This window comes from Pagrus major, chromosome 4, assembly GCF_040436345.1.
Source record: "Pagrus major chromosome 4, Pma_NU_1.0".
NCBI classification, from domain to species: Eukaryota; Metazoa; Chordata; class Actinopteri; order Spariformes; family Sparidae; genus Pagrus; species Pagrus major.
The window spans coordinates 36,234,562-36,262,371 of NC_133218.1; the positions used below are offsets into that span (position 1 = coordinate 36,234,562).

The 27,810-nt window shown below is 39.7% G+C and overlaps 2 protein-coding genes across 2 annotated transcripts in view; both read right to left on the reverse strand.

Annotated features, from left to right (window-relative positions):
* crtc3 (CREB regulated transcription coactivator 3) overlaps positions 1-15,364 on the reverse strand; it is a 44,977-nt gene extending 29,613 nt beyond the window's left edge. The window contains exons 1-3 of the mRNA XM_073464138.1: positions 14,139-15,364; positions 9,053-9,163; positions 6,664-6,795 (exon numbers count right to left, since the gene is read on the reverse strand). Coding sequence (XP_073320239.1) covers positions 6,664-6,795; positions 9,053-9,163; positions 14,139-14,270 — 375 coding nt within the window. The 5' untranslated portion in view covers positions 14,271-15,364. The remainder of the gene's footprint in view (positions 1-6,663; positions 6,796-9,052; positions 9,164-14,138) is intronic.
* A 5,570-nt stretch (positions 15,365-20,934) lies between these two features.
* The window catches only part of iqgap1 (IQ motif containing GTPase activating protein 1), a 43,542-nt gene continuing 36,666 nt past the window's right edge, over positions 20,935-27,810 (reverse strand). Inside the window, exons 25-37 of the mRNA XM_073464098.1 lie at positions 27,535-27,759; positions 26,538-26,678; positions 26,362-26,446; positions 25,508-25,740; positions 25,290-25,422; positions 25,047-25,149; positions 24,648-24,783; positions 24,464-24,551; positions 23,320-23,529; positions 23,061-23,227; positions 21,850-21,972; positions 21,503-21,611; positions 20,935-21,423 (exon numbers count right to left, since the gene is read on the reverse strand). Coding sequence (XP_073320199.1) covers positions 21,310-21,423; positions 21,503-21,611; positions 21,850-21,972; positions 23,061-23,227; positions 23,320-23,529; positions 24,464-24,551; positions 24,648-24,783; positions 25,047-25,149; positions 25,290-25,422; positions 25,508-25,740; positions 26,362-26,446; positions 26,538-26,678; positions 27,535-27,759 — 1,867 coding nt within the window. The 3' untranslated portion in view covers positions 20,935-21,309. The remainder of the gene's footprint in view (positions 21,424-21,502; positions 21,612-21,849; positions 21,973-23,060; positions 23,228-23,319; positions 23,530-24,463; positions 24,552-24,647; positions 24,784-25,046; positions 25,150-25,289; positions 25,423-25,507; positions 25,741-26,361; positions 26,447-26,537; positions 26,679-27,534; positions 27,760-27,810) is intronic.

The following is a 27,810-nucleotide window of genomic DNA, read 5'->3' on the forward strand; positions in this document are numbered from 1 at the left end:
TTGCTGCTTGATACAAAAGGGAAACTCAGTTCCCATTTTCCATGACTAATCTATGAGAGGTCTTTCTGATATTACGTAATTGAGTCCTACTTAAGGGTTATTGGATACACAGGAGTTTGTTGCTTGTGAGTGACATACATGCTCTGCATGCACAGCCGACCACCAATCACACTCATCCTTAATCAACTCCTCTATAATGTCACTCCAGTCACTCTAGAATGATTAATTCTTTCCAAATTGAGCCATTCAAGTTATCTGGTAAAAATTCCAGTAATTATTCATATCGCAGAAAACCAAAATATCGCAATGTCAGTTTTTTCCAATACTATGCAGCCTTAGGTATGATTATAGTTCTGAGCTGAAATGAAATAAAATCATACTGGATGACAGCTGAAAATGTTCAAAGAGAAAGAAAGCATTCATATTGTGAGCACATTCTCAACCGAGTCCAACTGCGGTTGAAGACAAGTGTGAACAATAGAGCTGCCTCTTTCAAACACTTAATGAAACAATGACAGCATTATTTCATTTGCAACTGGGAGCTGAGGCAGAGTTCCTGGCATTGTCTCTGAAGGGGCAGGACTTGAGGAGGGTGGCGTTTCATCTTGCCGACAGTCACTCTTTCAGTGTTTTCAAGTCGAGCTCCTGTGCTAGATAAAGAGTCTCCTGTCTGACAGACTGTTAAAAATCACCAAAAACAAAATAAAGCACAGGTCTGGTGCCCCACAAGGCCAACCACTGCTCTACATAGCATCTGTTCAGGCCTTGGACAAATTATTATCAGGAGTGAGACAGATTTACAGAGACTGGAGTCCTGCTATCACTCATTACCCCTGACACAAAGCATGGGATAAGCCCATTTTCATATATACACAAATACAACTAAGTGGAAAAGACACTATTTTGGCTTCTTCAGATACAGAGGAGGGAAGGGAACAAACTTGTCCAACTGGTTATTTGACTGGTTCATGCACTCGTACGTAACACAATATAATGGTGGGCTCAACCCCAAACAGTAGCATGCTTCAGTTACGTGTCTAGAAGCGGTGTCACGATTCTCCAAATTGAAGATTTGATTAGATATTAGTTTTTTTTCTCAGCAATGACATCTATATCATCATTTATGTTCGCAAAATCTTCATTATAAAGCTGGGGGTATTTTACCACTATGGCTTTACTTTATCCTGGTGGCTTTTTGCAGGTCAGGGTTTGGCAAGTTCAAATAATATACTGACCAAAAATAAAAAATTCCAGAGTTCGACAAAAAACATCACCCTTCAGTGATTCAACAATAAAAACTAAAATGGTGACACCCCTAGTGTCCAGTATGTAGACAATACACACTCCTGCACTGCACTCTACTACACAAACAGCAACTGTAACATTGGGTTACAATTCGCCCTCTACTTCTTTAACCAATTAGAGCCACAAACCACTTTTCCATTTTGACCATGATTGGATAAGCCACAAACATCACCTCTCATCCAAGAGGCTTCTTCAGTTCATGAACTGAACAAAGCCTCTTGGATGTCTTAAAAGGTCATATTGATAACATTTTTATGTAGACAAGTCATTTTGTTAAAAAATAATACATCTACAGAGCTTGCAGAAAGGTGCAGAAGAAACGTATCTCTTTTCCTTAAAAACATTATTATGATTGTGAATCAATAATTTTACGGGTCTGGTCCAAAATGATTGTTTTGTTTACATCTGTGTAAAAACTCTGACGGTTGGTTCCAGCTTCTGAAAAGATTTGTGAACCAATAGTATAACACCGTTTGTGTCACGTGATATCTGTGTTTCGTCAGCATCAAGAGTCTTAAAAAACGTAAAAATGGCTGATTTTGACCTACAGTATGCACCCAGCTAACGTTAGCATTAGCTAGTGCAACAACTGGCAACCACTTCAGGGGGCAGATGACTTGAACAACAGCGGTGTTGTTAAGTGAATGCAATGGTACAGTAGGGGGAGATGAAAATGCCACATTTACTGTCTGAATGTCATCAATAACACCTTGGAATATTCACCCAACAACACGTATTTATTTCAATCCAAACTTCTCATATGTTAACTTAATCCATGTGGGTTATATCTGATCAAATAATTGGGTCAGTTGTTTGTGGTTATTAAATCAGGATTTCTAGTTGTTTGCAGTAACTACACAGTTCAAAGCAAAGAACAAGTGCATCTTAACAAATCCTGAAAAAAAGAGAAAAAGTAGAAAAAGAAAAATAGAAAAAGTTAAAGACCAAGACCATCCCACATGACCTAGATATTAGACCTCTTCAACTCTTGTTTGGGCCTCTTTTTTCTGTGTCAGATTTTGCTACCATGACTTCTGACCTCTTTCTTTAACACACAAGCCTGCTCAAACAAATGCAGTTTTCTCAAAGAATAAAAAGATGTCAACAGAATTAAGGTCTGTCTTCAGTGCTCATCATTCCCTCTGCTGAGATTTTAAATGCACTTGGAGATGGATAGTTCAGTCTATTTTGGCCAAAACAACACCAACAATCTCTTTCACCAGTGACCTTTACACCATTTTGACCAAACAATCCCTAAGTATACAGGATACATACATGCAAAGTATGCATAAGTGTGGAACCAACACCACCCACCTAACACAAATGGTCCAGCTGCTTCTTTTTTTATACTAAAAAGCAGACTTTTATAGTGCCTCCACCCTGCCTGTATGTATACATTAGCCAACCCCTCTCAAAGTATATTTAGAGTTCTGCTATACTGGTTGAAGTTTTTTCAATTTAAACTACCCACGAAATGTATGTCTCCAACATCTGTTGTCCACATCAGACTGTATACAAACTGTAGAAACAGCCAAGTTTCATCAAAGATGTCACATTGTTCTGACAATGAAAGAAGAAATACACGTGGATTTGTGGAACGTTTTCCTCAACATACATCAAACATACTGAGCCTAACCGTTACATTATGCATCTGTTCCGATTGTTCTCCGTGGATATATACGCCGGTATGACATCACATGCTGGGACACAGGACAAACTCCCTTCCAGCTATCACACACCACAGTGACAGGTCACTGAATCATCTCCATCCCGAGGCAGGAAATAAACATATCCGCTTACTAAAATGCTATGAGGTGGGGGCGTACTGATGGATCAGACGGCTAAGTGGTGTTTCATGTAAATGAAACATATTTGGTGTGAATACAGATAAGGACATTTAATCCATGTCCTCCTTACTACAAAACGGAGCTCACCGACTAGATATCATGTATAAAAATCCTTTCAAAACAAAATACAAACAGTTTTGTTTACAGAATAAATTACTAAGTAGAAAGTATTGATAAAGGAGAAGAGGCACTGTACTGTAGTGAGAAAAACAAGTTTTTCTATTGACTCAACTGGTCTAAGGACCATTTTTTTAGAAGTAACCGCTTTTGTGAGAACATGTATACAACTAGAGTCGGTCCGATATGCAATTTTTAGGGCCGATGCCGATACCAACATTAGGGAGTAAAAAAATCCAATATCGATATATATCGGCCAATATATACACAGTCTTTGCAGTGATCCCCCAAATATGGTTATCAAACACTTGTTAAACTCCATTACATTACTTTGTCATAAGAACGTGAATTGTCTAAATTGACAGCAGTGCACAAAAGCAGTAAACTTTACTGGAATTTTAATAATCATAAATCACCCCAATCATCGATTTCTGCAAGTAAAAATGACAGCTTGAGTTTACCCAAAACTAGCAGTTAGTCTGAGATGTTGTGTAGATTTCAAAGACGCAAGCAAAGCAACAGAGCACATAAGCTCATGAAGTAAGCACAGCAGAAACGTAGGAGAGGTTGGTACATCACATTTGGCTATATATATCTTTACACAATACATAGACGGCTATAAATGACCACAGAAACAAAACAAGTTTGCTGACTTCCAATATCTGCACCATGCAAATCAATGGTCAGCAGTCTAACCAGAATGGACTGCTGTTGTTGGCGCAACATTATCAATATATCAGCTGCCCCATATTACCGGCGGATGTAAAAAAAAGAAAGATTCAAATTCGTAATCGTAATAAAACGATCATTCTGCCACACGCCGTGTCTTGTGTGGTAAATGCAGCGAACCCTTCCATCTCCACCTGTGCACTCCGCTCCGCCCCCGCCTGAAAATTTTCGCTTTCAGCCACGGCGGTGCGTATTGCCAGTGGGTGTTTGGAAAAAACGAAAGATGGTAGAAGATGGCAGAAAGTCAGCCTTTGGTCGGGAAGAAAGGTAAAGCAAATTCTGTGGTGTGGAAATACTTCGGTTTCGAGGAGTCTGACTCGGAACAAACAAAGATATTGTGCAAGTTATGTCACGCGACCGTGTCTCCACCTCAAGGGAACACGACCAATTTATTTAACCATTACAAGTCCACACACACAGAGTAATACATGACCAATCAGTGAAGGAACAAAAAAACTCAAAAATGAAAAGCTCCTAGACTCCTGCCACCGCCACACAGTCCTCAACTAAGGACACACTTTACAATGCCACCGCATATCCACCCAGCTCCCGCAGGCATAAAGAAATAACGGATGCCGTCACATACATGATTGCCAAAGACATGTGCCCTATCAACACCGTTAGCGACCCGGGGTCAATAAACTGATTAACACATTGGACAAGCGAAGTTTTGGCAGCTGATTTTTCTTGTCAGTGTGTGTCAGTCAGTTTATTCTTGTTCATACTAATTTTGGCCAAAAGGGTGTGCCTCTACCTCAAAATATAGTTTTAACATGTTAACTGTTATATCATTGATATACTGATTATTACTAAAGTGTTTTTTGCAGTACTAGGTAAGGTTGTTGTAGCAAGTGCATTACACCATAGTTGGAGTTGGTTTTTTTTATGGTAAAGAGGAGTAATTCTGTTTCAGTGTATAGTACTTTAAGTCTGGGATAGTGTTTATTTTTTATTTTTACATATTATTTAATTCATTTTATTAATATATTTTTCTCTTATTTATTTGCATTTTTCTTGTTTTTCAGTTCAAACGTATCGTGTTAAAAGAAATACCAGAGTTAAAAGTTCAATAAATGCTTGTTCTCAAATCAGTGAATAATCGTCTTTAATAATCGTGATTACAATATCAATCAAAATAATCGTGATTATGATTTTTGCCATAATCGAGCAGCCCTAATTCAAATGCAGAAAAAGACTCCTGTGCTAATTCATAATTATTAAATTCCCATTGAGGAATACTGTTTCAGTGCTCTAATGTCATTTCAGACAACAAAGTTTAGGGTTAAGCTGTAAATTATCCCGATATATCAATATATATCATCGGCTGGAATTTCTTTTGCTCCCCAATATCGTTATCGGCATCACGCGCAAAAATCCAGCATGGCTCAGGCTCTAATAGGGACTGGGGTGGCAGTGATATACCATTTTCAATACAGTGGTATGAGAGTTGACAATTGCTCATCTACTGTATTGAATTCTACTGTAGTAGTGTTATTAAAAAAATAACAGTTCAAGTTTATATCAAGTTTCAGGTCTGCCAGGACATAATATTTTTTAATTCATAATAACAGGGTTTGTTCAACATAATAAACCTTTCTGTCCTTATTCTGTTAAAGATCACTGTAGCTGATAATAATTATAATAATTGTGTAATACCTTATACTGTGACACCATGACATTTTCTGAGATTGTTATCGTACCATGAAAATCGCATACTATTGCAACCCTAACAGGGACTGTACACAGTGGTCTTATGCAAGTCTGACAGAAGTGGGACTCTGGTCTTTCTGCTCTCCAAATCAAACACATAATGATTCCTGAGGTGCTGAAGTGCTTTAATTATGGTTAATTTTCCAAACAGCATGTCAAGATTACACACAGCGATCCAGCTGTTAATAATTCTGGTCTAAATTCAACCACTGTTGTCTCTATTCAGTACCACATAAGATACCTACGCAGCTATAATGAATTCTGACACACACTGCACATGTGATAGCTGACTGGTAATAACATTCATGGCGATTAGCTGTGCAGTGTAAATGGGGACAGTTTATATAACACAATACGGCTTATGAAATTGAACGAATGAATTATGTGACCAAGGAATTTGTAACCAAAACAGCAGCAGAATCAGGCAGAAATATATTTGATTTTTCTGCTTGTTCTCAGTCCATCACTGACGAAACTGTGGGAAAAAGGACTTCAAAGAACGCGGATGAAAGTTTAAGTGCAAACACTCACTCCTCTGCTCCTCATCCTGTGTACTGTCACCATTAAAAGGATTAGACTCTTCTGCAGCTTCGTCATGAAAATCACACCTTCTGCTGAGGACACACGGACACACAACCTGCCCGAGTGTGTGCATTCAGAGTACGCTCAGAATCTCCTACTGTCAATGTCCATTAGGCGTAAGTAAAGCGCAGTGTCTCTGCGTCACATTTCAAATTAGCATAATGACTAATTCTGTTCCTGAGGCTACAAAACAGCTGCCTACACTGGTAAGTGTCGTCACGCTCGAAACCACACCATAAACACAAACTGCCATAAAAAACAACAACGCCAACAACAACAACAAAGAAGACCAACCACCTGGAAGCCACAACGCTTCCACGTCACCGATTGCCCTTTCAGATCTCCTACTGTCAATGATTTAGGCTTGGAAGGATATCTGCCGTCCGTGCTTGTCGATGGGTCGGCGATGGGGGGAGTTGATGCGGTTCCGATCCCTGTGGACCCTCTCGACCAGCCCGTGGTGGCGGGTTCCTCTGACCGAGTCCAAACCTGATGGAAAGCCACCCTGAGAAAGAGACATCACACACATGACATACATTTCAAAGTTTCTTCTTTAAATTATTAAAACTGTTTCTGTGAGTTTCAGTGAGGTTTGCTAAGCTACGTTAAGGTCTCCGCACTCATTTAATTTAATTAGGGTTAAAAAGCGGGTTATCATCCGGTGGAATCTAGACGCGATTGAGTTTGTCGAGTTTTGTTCCCTGAAGAGAAGGTGAATGGACTCCCTCCATGTGGGGATTGATTTCTGGACCTGGCCACAGTGTTGAAATTGCAATTACTGCTCTACCTCAAAGGGCCATTCTTCCAAGTAACAAGGGCACTTTCACCTGGACCCTCTGTGTCCCAGCACTACCCGGTCCTTGGAGAGCTGACACAGATACAAGCCCGGTGCTGCAGAGAAGAACTCTTGGTTAAAATACTGCATTTCTCGAAGGAGTGCTGAGAAATACTGCACTGATCTTTTATTCCTTTTTTTCAGTCGGCAGCTAAATTATTTAACACTCTCTGCAGAAGCTTGTTTGCACTTCAGAACGTCCACTTCAGTGTTTTGATGTTTTTGCAGTCATACTACCACTGGTTCACAAACTGGGGGAAAGCGGCAACGAACATTTGAATAGTTGTCAACTACTAAAGTAACGAACTATTGATAATTAATTTGGGATAATTTAAAAAAACAAGACAAAATTCCCTGATTCCAACTTCTCAATTGTGAACATGTTCTGGTTTCTTTCCTCCTCTGACAGTGAACTGAACACCTTTGGGTTGTGGACAAAACAAGACAATTGAGGACGTCATTTTGGGCTTTAGGAAACACTGATCATTGTTTTTCAACATTTTCTGATATCGATTGATCGAGAAAATACATGATGGATTAATCGACAATCTAAATGGGTGCTGCAAGATTAATTATCATTGTTAATTTTCGTACATTTTTAATAACCTTTCACATTTATTAATATCGGTGACATTTACATTATGTTTTACATAAACTTTTCAAAGACATCAAATAATAAATATTAAAATCACTGTATCAAAAATTCCTGTTTAATATGCAGTTATGCTGCAGAAATGAAGAAATGATGATACAACTCAACACAGGCACAGCAGCCCATTTTAATTATGAACAATATACACAGTGTATTGAATTGCATTCATTGCATATAATAAGATAAATATTTATCATTACATCAGCAGAGTGTGACTGAGAATGGGCCTATATTATACAATTTAATACTGATATAATAATTGTGATATAACAATCATTTAACACTAATAATAATAATAATCTCAGGTGTTAAATGATTGAAACCCTCAGTGTAGATATAAAGATGTTATATTGGGGCTCTAGCCATAACAAAACATTTCCCTGGAAGAGGTGCTGTGGTCTAAAATAGTTTGGAAACCACTGAACTAGACAACATTAGATCTACGGGTCACTGTGGTCAGGCCTTGAAAACCTCAGAATGAGAACAAGACCTTGAATTTTGTAGATAGTAAGCCCAAGGTAAGCAGGGTTTGGAAGAAAACATTCATGTTTAGTTTGACATGAAACATCCTCTTGCTTAAGGAGTCCAGTCACACAAAATAAGCTGCACTGATTTCCAGCAGCAGCACATCTGCAAGGCTGAGATCACACCGACACTCGTAGCACTATGTGGAAAAAATGCTGGCAAAGTAGTTCAACCTGGCACAACTTTTACTGCATGGTCTGATAAAGTCAAGACAATTGGCCGATCCCAAGTCCCGCCCCTTAGATACTGTTGCTAGGTCGCATAATCTTGACATTAAAAAACATGGCGACGCTGGTCCCGTTAGGCAGCTGCAGCAGTGTTTAAGAGACAGTTTCTGGGACTGAGGCATTATAGCTTCAAGAAGTCGACAGCAAGGACTACAATACATGATGGAAGGATATATTCACAATGTTAAGTTTTATGGACACGGCAAAAAGATGCGCATTGAGGCCAAGTCAAGGAAAACAAGAGAACCCACACATACTCTGAACCATACTTTCTTGTCGTGTAGGCCAAGGACGACAAGATTATCAGTCAACTTCGCTCATGAAGGTCTGGGTACTGTATGTCCCCTTTACTTCTTCTTGGTATTGATAAAGTACTCTATGTATTTATTCCTGACAACCGACGTGGTGCAGTGAATTCACTGTGGACGGACTTCATTAATGGTAAAGTAGTCCATAAGGTTAAATTGTCTAAGAGATATATTCTGAATAAGTAGTTTGAGGTGATGTTGTGATGAAATCCCACCTGAAATTCAGTGCTGGTGTTGCCGATCTGATTGACGTTAGGCAGAGAGCCTCCATAGTATGGCGCCCGTGTCTGAGTCAAACGAAGCTGCTGGATCTTCTGAAACTGCACCTGTCAGTCGAAAGGGGGACAAAAACAAAAACACAATTGTCAGGAATTATAAATCTGGACATGTGAAGAAAATATAGCTTCAGGATGAAATTACAATCTTCTTTCCCACCGCTGTCATTAGAAATAAACACAGAGACAGAGATTTGCTTTACCATACTGTTGTTTCCACTTTCAGCGCTCTTATTTGAATTTTTAATTGTGTGCCTCTTTATAGTATGTGCAGAAAACTGTGGACGTACAGAATTCAAATGTTGTGAAGTCGTATTGTTGCACAAGCAGCTACTCCAGTGTCGAAACATTAACTGTCACATATTACCACTACTAACCGAATACATTTTACAACCCAATGAATCATATGCTCTTATTATCTAATGGAGTAACATACGAATGCAACCAAAATAAATGCTAAAAATGCAGCAGACCTAGATACAATTTAAGGGGACACATTCTAGGAAATAGGCAGCCTGGCCTCCCAAAAGGCACCCTACCAGACGAGATGCCACAACGATTACCTCGCAGAAAACAGAAGGCAGCTTGTTCTGCCAAGGTGAGGAAAACAGATCCAATCATCAGCTGTGATCAGGAATAGGCAAATCAGAGGGGCATTTCTTCCTTAGACTGCCGAAAGGGCAAAATTTGAATCTCAAAGACTGACCTTGTTAGATTTTATCCGTGGATTTACAGAGAACGGAGAGATTGTGAATATGACAAGAAATCAGGACGAGGCTGGGAAATGTAAGTCGAAATGACCAAATCCTCTGCTGCAATATTTGTCTGTTTATATGCAGCAACTATGATGTTATCAAGCAGCAACACATTTTGGTCTATTTATCTTTTTAATTCATCAACAAAAAATATTTGCAACCACTAAAACCGTCCTAAAATAAGCAAAAACGGCTCCGACAGTCCTGCTGCAGATACTTTCTCCTCTTTCTGAAGAGATTCTAGTAAGTAGACCTGCAACGATTAATAGATTGCCAGCTATTAAAATAATTTAACTATTTTAATAATCGATTAATCGGTTTGAGTGATCTTTTAAGAAATCCTAGCTTCTACGTTGTGACTATTTTTAGGTTTCTTACGTCCTCTGTGACAGTTAAATGAATATCTTTGTGTTGTGGACAAAACAGGACATGTGAGGACGTCATCTTGTGCTTTGGGAAACACTGACTGACATTTTTTGCCACTTTATAAACCAAAGAACTCATCGAGTTGTTGAGAAATTAATCGAGGGATTAATCGACAATAAAATGAAACATTAGTTGCAGCCCTAATAATACAAATTTATTATTGAAGCTTCCATGATGCAGCATCTAAATAGATAAAAGCTGCTCCCAAACTGTTTAAAAGGAGGCACACGTTACAGTTTCATATCCAACACGGAGCAGGGACCCAAAATGTCAGTTTAATTCTGTGTGAACTGTGGCCAATAAATGTCAGATGACAACTGTCCCAGCTGTCCAAAGCAGAGGGACATAATGACAAACATATTACAGACATTACTGTGATTAACTCGGACGTCCCACCAGGAACATTTCATTTTCCATCTAGGACAAATGAAAAAAATATTTAAATATTCAGAAAATAAATCCTCGTTTAAACCTCTTACTCCAGTGTTGGCGTTAGCTGTTGCATAACATCAGACAAGCAGACTGTACACATATATGATTCACAGCCGAGGGAAGGCTGCAGTCTGTTCGTGCACTATGGTACCATGTACACTTGTTCAGAGCCCCTCGGGGGGTTTATATTCAGTCCTTTGGTCAAAATCTAGAAGCAGCTACTTCTAATTCCAGCTGTTCCTGCATCCAGCCAGTCTCGGGCTCGCTGACTGGGCTTTTCTGTCTCACAGGAGGTCAGCAACAGTTCATACCTTATGGCAAACTTTATTCAGTGTCGCCTCAAACCACATCCTCTTCGACCGGCCATTCAGGACTCTCCCTCTCATAGAAAGAGCACATTGTAAACCAATGGTATGAGAATAATGTGAAAAGAGCCTTTATGTCCTCTAAAGGGTCACTATATTTATCACTTACAATGTGCAGTATGTGGTATATGCAGTATGTCCTTAAGATTATCAAGACATGGATACAAAAAAAAGGGACTAATATATTACTTGTGTATTATAAAGCTGAGACATTAATAAAAAATATTACTGAAATCACAATATTGCCAAATGTGATTTCCAAACCACAGGAGCTGCGAAGAAAAACTGTCACAGCCACTGATGGAATGTAACTAAGTACATTTACTCAAGTACCATACTTAATTACAGGTTTTAAGTACTTGTGCTTTACTTACTTACTTATATCTTCTGCTACTTTCTACTTCCACTCCCGGACATTATGGGGGGACATTAAGGCTAATATTGTACTGTTTATTCCATTACATTTATTTGATAATTTCAGTTACTAGTTACTTTGCAGAATACATGCTGCATTCGAGCCATTTCTTTTTTTTAGAGCACATTTTAATGTAATTTATCTGCAGAATTTTTCTGTATCTCTGATAATCAGCTGACCCACAGTATACAGTTTATATACACATACATGTTAACGTGTGTCTAATTTGCTTTTACAAGTACTTGTGATACTTAAGAACATTTAATATCAGATAATGAAAGACTTTTACTCAAGTATTATTTGTATAAGTGACTTGCACTTTTACCAATGTAATACTTTTACTCAAGTATGGGTTTTGGGTACCGTTTCACAACACTGGTCACAACATACCATCACAAAAGGTATTATTGTGGCGCTACAGAGACGCCCCGACCTGCATATCATGTTTCCCAGACGTACAGTTCATGTTTGTTTGGTACAGATCTCAGCAAAAATCACATCACCAACACTTTTAGATTTTTTTCCAGGTGAAAATGAAAAAGCACAAATTACCATACCCACTAAAATAATGACTCATCTGTGAGAACATTCATATGATTTTTAAAAAAAAAACATTTTGCACATCGTTCAGTCCTAGTCAAGTGTGAACCGATCCAACATACCTAGAGCATTAAGTAAACGAGACACCTGAGGAAGCATCTTGAGGTAGTGGTGCTGCAAATCTGGTTACAAGTCTGACCTAGGATCAGTCCAGTGAGGAGCTAATAATAATAATAATAACACTAACAAACGAGATATTTGGTACTAATATTTAGAGCCCCGCCGATACACTGAATGGCTGAATTTCAAGCCGATATTGGCCGATCACAGATATGCTGGTATTGGTGTATGTCTCGCATGATATGCAATGTTATGAAAACTCTTATTTTACAGAATAGAAATAGAGAAAACGATGCCTGGGGTAATATATAATTATTAAATTCCCAGTGAAGTTTACTGTTTCAGTGCACTGTCGTGTTAAACTGTGAAATATCTGTGTCACCAGTATTTGATGGATGAGCCATCAGCTGATATCAATCCTGCAGATTAAACGCTGCTACTGATGAATATTTTTATTATCAATTAAACTGCTAATTATTTTAAACGACCATCACATGATCACATTGCTCATGAGCAGCAAACACCACAGAACGCATTTTTTTAGCTCATTATTATTTAGATTATTTTACCGTAAAAGAAAACAAATAAACAAGCAGTACATGTCCTTTGTCAACACATCTGGATTTTGCTGTTGGCCTGTCAAGTACAACTAACAAAATGACTATTAACGGAAAAGTCAGCAAAACATGAATCACCAGTTGTTAAACGATTGTATCATTTTAGTCATTTATCAAGTAAACGATCCAAACACTGTCTGGTTCTGACCTTCAGTGGGAGGGTTTGGTAAGACTGGGCAATATGTCGATGTTGCATCATTATTGTGATATTAGACTAAATATTGAAAAAGGCAGCATTACAGTAAAGTGATGTCATTTTCTGGACTTCCCAGACTGCTCTGCTTGTTCTACCGTTTCCTTCACCCACTCAGTCATTATAGTCACATAACTAATGATTATTTATCAAAAATCTCACTGTGTTAATATTTTGTGAAAGTACCAATAGTCATCCCTACAATATTGTTGCAATATGACTAGAGGTATTTGGTCAATAATAAGCTGATATTTGATTTTGTTTTGCTATCAAGATGCCAAAATATTAAAAGGTTATATATCGTGTGTTGCAATATAAAATTAAAATAGTGACACATTTTGTTATGGCCGTATAACACAGCCCTCATATCATCATATCATTAGAACAATAATATCTTTGTGTTTTGGTTTTCATCTATAGATGTCATGTTGGACAGATTTCACTGTTTTCTTAGATTTTTTAGTCTAAACAAGTCATTGATTAATCAGAAAACATCACCAGATTGATTAATATTGATACAAGCAACTGAAAAACAACTCTAAAAACGAGGCAGAACACTTTCACGCCTAAACCTGAAACACAAATGAATGCAGCCGATGTTATTTTACATTGGAAAGATGACTATAAAGCACATTTTGAATAATTTAGCTCATCTGAGCATCAGCACTGTGAACGATTGGGAGCACAGCCCGGTGTTATTATGCTCTGAGCCGGTCCCTTCTCTGTGCACAGTGCCCCGGGTGCACTTCAGGTTTTTAACCCACGGGTATTGATTCAACATGAAGAGGAAGACAGAGATGTAAACAGCAGTCTGCAGAAACATGCACACTGTCTGCATCTCTCCCAGACGACACTGCTGCTTTCTGAGCACCTTGTAACAGCGCCAGGGAGCTTTTTTGGCGGGTGGCTCAGCAGCAGAGGAGCCACTTTCCCATTTCCTGTTGCACTGCTGATGATGAAATAAATCAAGAAAAACAACAGGTCTTGTTGAGTGTGTGTGTGCATCACTGCACCTCTGTGCACTGCTGACAGACAAAGTGGGTTTGCCACTGCTGAATGAAACAAGAAGTTCTGGTTGAACACCAGAAATCTCAGCTTTGTCCCCCCCTCCCACTGATAAAAAAAAAAAAGATAATTAGCTTACAGAAATGAAGTGTATTTACCCTTGAAACAGTGAGGTCTGTCATCAGCTGTTCAAAGGCCCGCGTCTCCTCTGCTTGCTTCTGGTTGTGCAGCGCGATCTTCTCGCTGAACTTCCTGGGGTTTGAGCCACCTGTGCCCGGGGAGCCGGACATCGTGCGGGCCGCAGTGTTCACAACTTCAGCTACTTGGGGGGGGGAAGTGGAAGACGGTGCTGGAGGGGAGGAGGGGAGGGGGGGTCTACTTTTCAAAGTCTCTCAGTGAGCGTTGCAGTGAACCCATCAGCGTGTCAAAACCACGGCGCACATCATCGGTTAGCCAAAGTTTATCCACAGTCAACGCTGTGCTGTAAGCCGAGCTAGCAGCTAACGCAGCTAAGCTAACGTTAAAGCTGCCCGTAAATAAAAGTTGACTTCTTATGCCCGGAGAGCAGATTAAATCAAAGCGTGTGTGCTTTATCCGTTTGTAAGTCAACTCTGATAACTTTCACACGGTGTGCCGTGTTGATTACGAGAAGTTAACGGCGAAATATAACTTCATATTGACACATTTCCAGCGAACCACTTGTTTGAATCTGACGTTGACATGACGTTAGCCGTCATTGCTAACGAAACCGAGTAACAGCTGCAGCTAGCCGAGTTAGCTAAGCTGCTGTCAGTGCCATCGCAACGACTGTGACAAACGCACTTTGCCAACCTGTGGACACTCGGCCAACACCTAACAAGACACGTAACAGACGCAATCTGAGCCCAAAATACCGAGCCGCCCGTGTCAAGAGAAAGTTGTTAGCCTCGTTAGCTAAATCTGGCTAGGAACGCTAGCAAAGCTCCCGAGCAGTTGGGCAAAAGGTTCGCTCGGCAAATTGTATTTCAACAAGTGTCCGCTGGGTCTTGTTTCGAGTTTATGTTGCCCACAAACTGGAGTAACAAGCAAAAAAAACACGCAAAAATATTCACAAGTGATGCAGGGGCGTAAATCCACAAGTGTATCGCTTAAAAAATGATCTGACAGCGCGTCTGAGTCGAGTCTTGCGTTAATCCACGGACAGCTGAGAGATTTCAGACAAACTCCGACCCGACGACTCCACGAAGAGAAACAAAAACAGCGCCGACAGAGAGGCTCCTTCCTTCGTCGCTGCTCCGCCGCGATTCTGCTTCTGACTGCCTGCTTTGCAAATGTTTTTCAGCTTATTAGCCGTCGGCTGACGGGGCTTGTAACCGCAACTCAGATCCGCTGGCTTGTTATCCTCATTCTGCTGCGAGAAAAACATTGCCTCGTTAAACAGCGGCGGTACCGGCGGCGTCCACGGGGCGGCGACAAACTCCACACAAGCGCCCTGCTGGTTCCGTGCGGGTCCAGTAATGACTGCTATTATCAGTAATATCTCAGAATCAGAATCAGCTTTATTGGCCAAGTATGTGAAACACAAACAAGGAATTTGACTTGGTTATTCTTCGCACACAATGTACATAGACGTAAACATGAACATAAACAAACATAACAACATTCAACTAGAAGGAACAAGAACAACAAAGAACAGTAAGTTAAAAAGTGTTCAGAAGTCCGGACTATTATAAATATATAAATATATATTTAAGTATATTTATATTATATTATTTACAGTGTGGATATATGTTGTTCAATTATGTACAGGTAGAAATATATATATATATATATATATATATATATATATATATATATATATATATATATATATATATATATATATATATAAAGTGCAATTTGGTCTGTAAATGTAAAGATCTCTGAGCACTCAGGGCCGGAGCCAGGGTTTCTAAGAAAAGTGTTTAAGAAACACCACCTTTAGCATACATCTATGCATTTATTTGCATTTTCACAGGAGCAGTAATCAAATAAAAACCTAAATAATATCAGCCAGGGCCAGCACATAGATACAAACTGGACTCGAATTCCAACAGATGAAGAAGAAGATAAGTAACAAATATGGCCAATTTGGACTTATTGACATGGGTAAAACTTTATAATAACCATCATTAATAAAAGCCCAAAGTCCACACCAAATGAAGTAACTCTCCCCCACAGAAAGCACTGCTCCTGCACTGCCTGAAACGCCTGGTTTGGACTCGAGTCTCTACCTCCGTCACTTATGTGCATCACCATGTAACAGGCGTTATATAAATATATATTTTTATATATTTATTATGAAATAAATACACTCCAGTCAGTCAACAGACATACAGTCGCTACTAGCGGTGTTATTTTAGATCACGCTACCTTGCTCGGCATGACCCTGCCTACTCTGCCGCTGATCGGCTACATGTGCAACTCTCATCAAAGATTGAACAGAGGCGGGATGTCTCACTCTGTAGCTAAAACGGAGCATCAAGACACAGCGTGTAAAGGGGTGCTGCAGCAATGCACCATATGAGAAAAAAAAATGTGTTTTTAGAAAATTAAAGTATGTAAACCTTTTCTACTAGGACCTCCAAATAAAAGTATGAACCTGAAAATTAGCATAACATGACCTCTTTAATAAACAATGAGGTTGAAAACATCAGTTGCAACTCTCTAATGGCGTCCAAATAATGTTTATACATGAATTACACAGTATTTATTAACCACTTACAAAGTATTATGAACATTAATTGCAAGTTTCCAATGAACATTTGCTAATAAATGGTTTATGAAGCATTTCATTGCTTGTTAACAGTGAAATAACTATTAACTATAAATTAGCATTTTATATTGTATATAATTGTTTATTTTAATGATATAACAGATATTAGAAAGTGTTACCAAATATATATATGAAGATATGAAAGACCCAGAAAAAAATCCAGAGGACAGTGTCCTCTATTGTAGCTGCAGCTATGATTTTTTATGACTAAACAAAGTAGATAACTGTTGACACAATATGCCGATGGGCACGTTCAGGATCTAAATGTTCAGTATACGGTTTATATTGTTCCGACTGCTTTTCCTACTTATCTTTTTCATGTTCTCTACCTAGTTATTATTACTCTTTTTTATTGATGCACTCTATTTTTACTTTCCCCTTTGCTGCTGTAATAATGCAAAAGTCCCCATTGTGGGACTAATAAAGGATCATCTTATCTTATTTCATAAACAAACTATCTCTGTGTTCATGACTGAATAAACAAACTGAACTTAAATGACAACACAATTTCAAAGAGAGCTGAAGTCACGCCCCCTCTGGTTTCCCTCTTGGGATCTTATTTTGGAAAACTTTTTGGTCACCAGAACCCGTAACTGAGAGCCTGTAGAGTCAATCCTGTACGTTTGCTTTCTCACAGAACTGACAAACTCTCCTTCCACATAACTGTAGTCGTCCATATGAGCAGGTTTATTGTGATTTTCATCTTTTTTAGTACCCAGTTGGCTCCATGTTGTTGTTGGTGACGTGTGTTGAGCGAGACGATGTAGTTCACTGAGCGTTTTAACACAAAACTACATGATGTTTTACTTTATTTACAACAAATTGAGACTTTATTGACTTGGAACATGACTACTCAACATTAGTTTGGGATATTTTAGTGTTTCACTTGGTTGTTTATTCTGTAACATATCTGAATTTTTATTTTGTGTTTATTTGTGGTCTCCAAAAATTAATAAAGACACATTTCATCTGAAGTTTATTGCACATCCATGCACCTGCATATATGAACCCATACCCCAATATCCCTAACTTGTTTTGAAGAGTGAAAATGTATTTGTCTCTCTCTATTGATGACTGTACAATGTCTTTCAGACAAAGGATGGGCCGTGACTTCAGCTCTCCATACTGTTTAACTTTGTTTATATGTGGCGGACCCTGCCACCTTTCCTCTAAGAACAGCTTGTTTATTCACTTATGGAAAAAAAATGTGTATTATTACCTCATTAATATTGTAAATATGAACATTTTGAGTTTTAATTTCTTCTCCAAAACTACATAGTGCTCCTTTAATACTACAAGGCAGTAATTAATAATTTCAGTAGATGTTCTGGATTACAATCAAATCCTGGTTTCAAATACAGATCCATCGGCTCTAGTGAGGTTTTCTTCTTTGTAGAGAAAGTCAGGTCAGAGTGGGGTTTACTCTGATTTGAGTCAATAAAGTATAATGGTTTATTTTAAAGATTATAAGAACCAACTCCTACACTACTAGAAAGCAGTGTTGTATGAAGTACTCAAAAGTCATACTTGAGTCAAAGTAAAGATATTGTGTTAAAATGACACTCAAGTACAAGGTGTGTGAAAGTCACACATACTGTATAGTACTTGAATAAAAGTCTTAAATTATCTCAAAAGTACTTTTCTGGCAATAAATGTACTTCAGTATCTGGTTGCTGAACGTATAATCGTATTGTATAAAAATAGCAAAGACACTCTTTTACAAGTAAAACATAAGTTTTACCCAACAAATACATTTTTGCGATAAAAAGTGTTAATCATGTAGCAGTATGTGACTTCTATATTTTGCACTTATATACTGAATATATTTGATTATTAATATGTCAGCAGTATTTAAATGTGTTTCATCTGTTAGCTGGTCCAAAGGGAGCAGGTTTGAACTTACTACTTATTTGGCTTAAAACAAGTTATATTTATAAAATAATATCTCTTGATGGCAGAAGGGCACATGTGAATTCAAAACCAATCCAGAGTCATTAATCAAAAACACGGAGTACTCAGAACTATTTGGGGCCAAAAGGATGCGAGTGCACTTAATATAATTTTTTTTTTTTAAATCAATAATTGTCATAATATTGATTATTTAGTATATTGTCAACCACATGTTTATGAAGTTTTAATGTTAAAGATTGAATTAAATAAACAAAGTTGGGGCACATTTTGTTTCGGTTCTCCTGTAAAGTTGGTCAAACGTCACTTATCTACAGCTCTTACATAAAAGTAGTGGAGTAAAATTACAAAGCAGCATAAAGTACAAGTATGTGAGAAGTACTTGAGTCAATGTACACGTTGCCTCTGTAGAGCTTTATTCTAAAACAGGTCAAATACATTTAATGGACTGTGAGAGAGAAAGTAATGTACAGAGAGCTCAGCCTCCTCCATCTCAAACAGTGTCATCCTCTGAACATGGCAACTTTAACATGAGGCAGAAAATCAACATCTGGTTCAATAAGATCTGCGTTGAATCTCAATTTAAGGCTTCTTATAATAAGTCAATCTCTGATACAATAAACATATAACTAAAAATTGGATGGTGTAGAGTGACATCTACTGGACTCACACGTATAGTTACTGTAATACTGCACATCCTCAGGCTCACCTACATGATCTGTCACTACAGCACAATGTGGACTGACAACATAAAATATAAATAAGGGAAACTTTGTTGAGTTATTTTCAACAAGACATAAAAAAAAATATCTCTGTATTCAATATCCAGCTTACACTTCTGGATCCCATCCTATGTTTTACAGATTAACACACGTTAACTAAACTGATTTTTATAAGGTGACAATAATCTGTGTTTCAGCATTTAGATAAACAGCCTTTGAGAGATGTAAAGAAATGTAATTTCCAGTAAGTCGTCTGAGAAAGCCAATGAATGAGCACATCTGCACAGCTGTGTGAGCTGCGAGTGCAGGAGTGCAATGTCTCTCAGAGCCAAAAAGCAGAAATGCACAGCAGGTCAGTTCAGGGCTGTAGTCATGACCCGGCCCAGTCCAGTCCGAGACAAACCGACATCCTGACTGGTCAAGAAAAGACGACGGAGCCGGTTTCTATCAGCACGGACTGGATCCGAGGGCGTGATGTGATTTTTTCATGATCATGCAACAAATTCTATATTATTTTAAATTAAAAACCTCACGTTTTGAGTTCAACAGCTCAATATGAGCATGGCACGTTTTTTTTTTTTTTCAAATATTGTTAAATACCATGTGTGATAGATATTTGCATAGATATAAGAATATTTGTGTGAGTTTAGGATGAAGCGAGGTGGGTCAAATCCAAAGAGCTCAATCATATTCACATTCAACTAACTGAGAACTATTTTAAAAGGAACAGTTCACCCAAAAATGAAAATTCAGTCATTATCTTCTCGCCCACATGCTGATGGAAAGTCAGGTGAAGTTTCGTGGTCCACAAGACATTTCTGGAGCTTCACAGCAAAACAGCGTTGCAGCATTCTGCTAAACAACAGAAGTAGCTGGAGACTTGTTTTTAAAATGTAAAAAAACACAACACCCCAAAATATAAAATGGCTCCATACAGCTCATCTGGCATAATCCAAGTCTCTGGAAGCTCTGAGATCCATAATTGATTTGAAAAGACATTTATTACACCCTTTGTAAAGCCAAAATCTGCATTGTAGCTGTTAAGCTAAAGCTTTAGCATGCACCCCGTCTGAAGTCGGTGCACGAGCGCTTAAAGGGTGTAACATCTTTAAAAAATCAATTTAGGATCTCGAGGCTTCCAGTGACTTGGATTACGCCGGACGAGCTGTACGGAGCCATTGTGTTTTTTTCTGTTGTTTGTTGTTTAGGAGCTGCAACGCTGTTCTGCTGTGAAGCTCCAGAAATGTTGTGTGGCCAAGAAACTTCACCTGACTTCACCTGATCAGCACGGGGGTGAGGACATAATGACTGAATCTTCATTTTTCTAAATCATCCTTTAACTACAGTGTTTTCAAAATAAAACATGGTGAAGAAGGAGAGCGGACTGTACTTTTAGTTTTTCTTTCCAATTCATCTGAAGCATCGTTTCATGTACTACAGCCCCGCTGAAAAGTACGCTAGCACTTTGGCCTTTATCAGTCAGGTGAGCAACTAAACTAACAGCTAAGAAAAGACACAAAACATGATCTCTTTACATAAAACATACATTTTTTATAATTAATCAAAGCCCATGCACAAGATATTCATAATATTTAAAGCAAAACGTACAAATCTTAAACCTCTGACCTAGCTTCAGTTACAGACAGTAAGAAAAAGACTCCAGCGAGCGTCTGTGGTGTGCCGGCTCGAGTCGCACAATGGAGTGATCCATTAAGAGTAAAGCACATATGGTGATCCACATAATAAAAAATAATGCACATAAATTTGCATAGGCACGTAAGTGCAGTAAGGAATGTGAAGGAAAGCCAGGCTGGGTCAGGTCAGGGCCTTCTGCCACCCTCAGAGAGGGTTTTGTGGTTGAAATCAGTGTCTTTAGCCCTTTTATCCTTTTTTTTTTTCTTTTTTCTATTTCCCGTAAAATTTCTTGTTGAGCAGGAAAATGAGCAGGTTGACGTTGATGGTGGCCTTGTCGAAGAGCTTCATCACTGCCACGCCTTCATACTGCAGCTGGAGGAGATCCTGAGAAAGACACAAGAGATTAAATCACAGCCTACAGTCCCTATAAAATGCACCAACACAGATATAAAGGAAATAATACCTGGTATTCTAACTGTAATGTCTCCAAGTGCACGCCCATTAACTTGGCCTTCACATCGAAAACTCCAACAGCCTCTGATGGAGAAATCTCAAAAATAACATTCTTGAACCTGTGAGGAGTGAAAAGGAGGGAAGAGTCAGATTAATGTGGAGGTTTAGTGAAAGACAACATTCCTACTAACGGATGTTTACAAATGATTACTGCTCTAATATTCCAGTTTAATGTGCCCTAACATGTCGAGGGCTATCTTGATATTTTGAAATATCCTCAAAAACACAATCACATAAATGATAGGACCACATATCACATATTTTGACTGGTTTTCAGTGACAGAAAGCAGAACTCACTGGTTTGGCTGCAGATCCTCTATGGCGATCAGCACGCCCTTCTCATGGAGGCGGGAGGCGGTGTATTTCTGTGAAACCTGTTTACTCTTCTTGGCCTTGTTGTCGCCCGGTTTCTTTGACAGCCTGAGAGGAGAGACAGCGACACGTGTACAGTACAAAATGATACCGTCTCTCAGCACACAGTATCAAGTCTCACTATTTCAGAGCTGAGCTGCATCACTCAACATCTCATGTTATTCTTAGAAATACTTTTGTGGTAAGATTTTCAGTCGTGTACTTGAGTCTTTCTTTCAAACTCAACGCAGATGGAGCAACGTCTAAGTGCTGCTTGAACAGAGACAGATGGAAAACATGCTGACGGGGCAAAAATGAGCGTGTCCAGGCTGTCATGTTTCCATCACAGCCGATCGGAGGTGGAGCCGATAAACAATCGTAAGTCTTTGACCTGGGGATGAAGGCTGATTGTACTCATTCCCAGCAAAGACAAAAGACAGATGTCCGTGGGATTTTTCGTCCAGTGTAAAATTAAGAATCATTTCACCTCTGACTGACAAACGCCTCACATAAAGGGTAGGTGCTGTGTTGTGGTTTGGATGCTGGTCCTTTGTACCCACAGTGCTGGTTTTCTATCAAACCAGGCAGCAGCTGTGCTTAATTGCATTCTGCACTCCAGGAGTAAAACAGCCCCTAATTAAAGTCCAAATTCAAAACCAGCAGGAGTTTGAGGATCAACATTGTGACCCACAGCCAGCCACAAGTGACCCAGTCCTGGGTTTTTTTTTGCACGTGTGGTGCAATCAAGAAAAGTGCTCCAAACACAAAAACAGATTATTTAAGACCAGTTTTCTGCTTTCAACTCTTTCCCTCTTTCTGGTGCCCTCAAACTTACAGGGAGGGATACTTCAGGTCCCTACCACCGTCCCGGTCCGTCACCTGGTATGTAAACACTTGGCCCAGCCACTGCAGACCCTCCAGTGTAATCTATGTTAACAGGTAAGGCTTCTGTCTGCAGTCTAATCACACACACATGTGGGCTGTTTCGCCTGTAAACAGGAATCCTACACGACTCACCTTTAAAGGTAGACGTAAACATGCCGCCAAAAATGAATCAAATCTGATATAAGTTCAGCTACACAACAGAACATGTTAGTGGTGACCCGAACCCTGAGAAGACAGAACTAATATAAAGTTATAAATCAAAAGTCACTCACTTGCCCTTGCTGGCCAGGTTGTCCATGCACGTCTTGATATACTGATTATAAGAATCAATCTGAACGTTATAAAAAGTGGTCTTTGAATTCAGCGCAGTGTTCGTCTGCTGAAGTCGGACCAGCTCCGCTTTCCGACGCTGACGATACCGCCTCTGATTTCTGATGTCCTGTAACACACATGCACATCATGTTAAAATAAATGAGTGAGGAGGCTGTTGTTTCAGCTGTCCACTTCCAGAGATGGTCTGTTTGTTTTTACCTTGGCGATGTTGTTGATCAGGTCCTGATAGCGGTTCTGGGGGTCGACCTTCCCGAGCTCTGCCAGCCTCTGCAGGTTGCTCTTGATCTTGTCCTTCTTGCCCTGCAGCGTCAGGCTGTCGTCCACCACCGGTTTGACCTGCTTCATCTTCTCTGGAGTTTTGGCGTCTCTGATGGCTCTCCTCTGCATGGCACGCTGGTACTCTGCTTCCTGTCATCCAGGGAAACAAGGTTCAGTTAAACAACATTTCTATAAAAAGAGCTTAAAACCATATATCTTTAAATGGTCCAGTCCACAACATCTCATATCAAGCTGTTGCACTCAACGGGCAGACACGTGTTTCTGTGTTTATGGCTTAAATCACTGCATGTTCTGTTTGTGTTGTGTAATAACAAATAAATCACCTTGAACCCTGATATCTTTGTCACATGTTTGGTAACCACATCTGAGGGATCATTGCAAAAAAACAGTATGGGCTGTGGCTAGCATGTTAGCATGCTAACTCCAGTAGATATCTCAAAAATAATACAAAGAGTCATAATGTCAAAACTTCTTTGGCTATTTCTCCGCAAATCTGTTGATAGTTTTAGTTAGTTTTTTTTTTATGTTTTCAATGAAATTTCTTACATATTGCACCTTTAAATTGCCTGACATTTGCGTAACATGTACTCCACCAGTACATAAATACACTATGATGATAATTTGGAGTACTCGCAGTAAATAAATGACACTGTGATGAAGACAAACCTCCACCTACAGTAAATGGTACTTTAATGGTATCATTAGCTATAATGTTATTTACTGTTCCCCATGTCACAGCTGCTTCTGTTGGAAAGAGGATGTTGTCATAGAGGAGGCCGGTGCGTGTTGTCATTTTTTAAAAATTCAGTTAGCACTTAACTGATTAAGTTAAGCCTATCCGACAGGAAGTGGAACACCTTCTTCCTGTTTTGTGCCATAAAGCTGATAAAAACAGTGAGTCACTGGCTGAGGGCCTGGCTTGTTTACCGCAATCATGGCGTTAAATTATTAATGTTAAGTGCATAAACATAACAGTAGCACCTGTGAGTGTTTATAAATTGTGACTCCATCACATCAGCAGCGTGCTGTCGTAGCTTTGTTGACCCTCAATCTTATTTCTGACCTGTTCAGTGCTCGCTGTGGAGTCCAGGATCTCAGTGAGAGTCTCCCCAGGCTGGAACCGAATCACATCCACGATGAGCCTCTTGGTGCTGGAAAGACAAAAATAAAAGCAACCTGTGAATCTCCTGAAAACAAACGTATTTCATCTCTTTTTAATCAGCCTGAAATCTATAGCGTGAACTCACTTGAGCAGGAGAGTCCTGGCATCCATCTCCACGTTGGCCTCACCGGGGACGTCAAATTTGTTGGCGAGTGTGAGAGAAACTTCGGTTTTGCCCATCAGCTCCTTGTTGGGGTCGTCGGGGGGAAGAGGATTTTCACCTGAATGAGACAGAGAGCCAATCAGATGAAGGAGCACCGAGTTCAAAGGATCAGATGATAATAATGTGGTTGAATTATTTCTGTGCAAAACTCATTTTTTCATATTATTTGTAAATACGTTCAATGTTAGATGAGGAAAACAAAAAGTAAACTCTGACAGTCGTGTTTTCAGCCTGCTTTTGGATGTTTTAAAATTTATTACACTTCTTGTATAGACAATTTTGGAACCACAGTGATATAGAAGATCTTCCAAATCCACTCACCAATGAGAGACTCGACGGTGGGAACCTCTCCCAGGTCCTCCAGCAGCTCATGGATGGGGTCGTTGTGCTCTGGTGCGATGGCGTCCTGATGGTCCAGCAGCAGCTAACAGGACAGAAGTACAGTTTGTTAGTCATGCGAGACAAAACCTCCAGATAACATGACAGGAAAAAAAAACACTTTTGGCGCTCCAGCATGCAGCGGGAGCGATTTAAGACAGCAAACATAATGTGGTCCAGACTCACTGTGTGAGTGTTGATTATCTCTCCAATGGAGATGTAGATGACAGGTTTGGTGACGGTGACCAGGTCGGAGTACTGATCCACGTTGAACTTATCTTCAAGTGAGGGAACGTCACACGCTGCCAGGAAGAATCGCCTGTGACGGAGGAAGATGAAGTTAAACAACAAGGACAGACATGAGAGGAAAAAGGAAAGAAACTGGAAAATGACAAACATCACACCTGAACTTCTGATAGGAGGCGCTGAGATATTCATTGATGGGATTGAGGTGGGCGTTGTCTCCCAGAAACATCTTATTGGAGGCGGCGTGCTGCAGCATCTTGGCGACGGAGCCCAGGTTCCGTCGCTGCTCGGTGGTCAGCTGGCCGCCCGCCGACACCTCGATGATGTCAAAGGCATCGGGTGCCACGATGGCCGGGTTCATGTAGCGGTAATACAAGAGGTTCCCCACGATCTGAAATGCAAAAACAACCTCAGTTACAATTATCATGATCAGACATAACTTTATTCTATTAGTCTCACTGTTCAGACAGAAACTGAGTTGTATTCAAAGGTGCTGAGATACTGGTATATGCAGGACTGCAGACATTAACATGAGATTATTTTAATTTAACTTAAACCATCTACAGACTACGTTTGTTATCATACAAAAAACTACATCTTTGTTGGCATCTTGAGTTCAGGTTTAAGAGTTTCATGGGTGCTACTGCAGAATGAAGGAAAGCTCTTGAACGTGTTAGCACACATAGCTCGAGCAGGAAAAAAGGAGGAGAGCCAGAAGAGATGCACGACTCGCCTTAATGTCAGCAGACAGAGAGAGGGAGGACACCTCCACCCCGACAGAGAGGCTGCAGCTGGATGGCAAGGCGGAAAGAGCAGAAAAAAAAGGGAAAGATTCATGTGAGAAACAGTGACAGGAGAGCCAGGCGGAAGATGAGAAGAAAGAAACTGCTTTCATTGAAGTGGCCAATGAAGAGGAGCTATGGAGGTCCAGCACAGGACTAAAGGATCAGTTCACACAGTGTTCAACAGTTTTCTATCACAAAACTGTGGAGCAAACATTAAGGATACAAACCTTGAGCAGCTCATCCTCGGTAGCATCTGGGAACTTCTCATGGAGGGTGTCCTTCAGCACCTTGGAGATGAAACGCATCCCGTATCTGACAGACAGTGAGAGACGGACGAGGTTAGACAGAGGAAATAAACAGCCGACTTGTCCACGCAGACTGATGCTATAAGCGGGCGACGTACGGGATTTTATCCACTGAGACGATGATGGCCGACAGGAACTTGTCAGTGATGGTCTTCATGTTCTTGATGGAGGCTTCCAGTCTCGTCCTCACCTCCTCGTGGGCCATAGCCTGCTCCGGAGTCACGTCATACGGCAGCTTACTGTTGAGGACGGGACAGAAAGAGATGGAGTTGATCACAACCTCTGAAGCCTTTTTATTTTTTACTTTACTAGTGTGCAGAACTCCAGCCTGTCAGGTGCTCTCAGAGAAGAAGCCTCAGGAGAGACTTCAGAAATATGGATTTAGGGCAACAGACTTAATGTAAGCACAAATATGGTTGTGTTCATTAGAGTCCTTTAAACTATTAAGACCTGGGAGCCCATTAATAATGATTTATAAAGCCTAAGGCATCAGCCTCTGGAGCAGATAGAAACTTGAAATAAAAACCATTTAAGAGCTTAAGACTTAAAGTTTGTTGTCTAATTCTGTGTGCTTCAGTGCACTTCAGAGCTTATTACTGAAGTTACTCCTACAACAATCTGCCAAGGGGGGAGGCAATAATATCTGTATAAGATATTAGCATTAGTCATTCAGTTTCGTATCCAAAAAAGATTTTAAAAAAACAAAAAGAAACCTCAATATAAGAAAAGACACTTGAATGCATAGTTTATAAGTGAGGACTTTGCCTGTGACCAATTCAACAAACAACAACAAAAAATTCAGATTCACTTTCTTGTCGTTTCCCTGAGAATTTGCTATTATTACAGTATAACTGTAGTAAATATCTATATGAAGAGTTAACAACAAGCTAAAAATAGTTTTTAACTTTTTTATATTAGATATTTATTACAGCTGAAAGCACTGATGCACATCGGAGCTGGTGGAAACGGTATTTTGTTTCATTTTGTGTATGTAAATATAAAGTGAATCTGAATCTGAAGATTGGTCTGATTCTTGAAATAAGTAAGAATGGAAAACTGTTGTTGGTATATGGACCGTACTGTCATCACGCTCACCTGGCCTCTCCAGTCTGCGTCTCCATCTGGTTGACCCAGCTCTTGTAGATGTCCACCGGGTCCGTCTTGATGTTTAGCGATTTGTCATCCATGATCTCCTTGACGACGGGTGCCAGGATCTGCCGCAGTGCGTTCTGCCCCCGCGCACCTCGGTGGAAACTCACCACCATCTTGATGACCGTCGGGTTCCCTGTGACGATCTCCTTCATCTGGTCCACTTTCGACCTGCAGACAGTTGTTAAAGGCAACATTTTACTGTGTGTTCATGAACCGGGC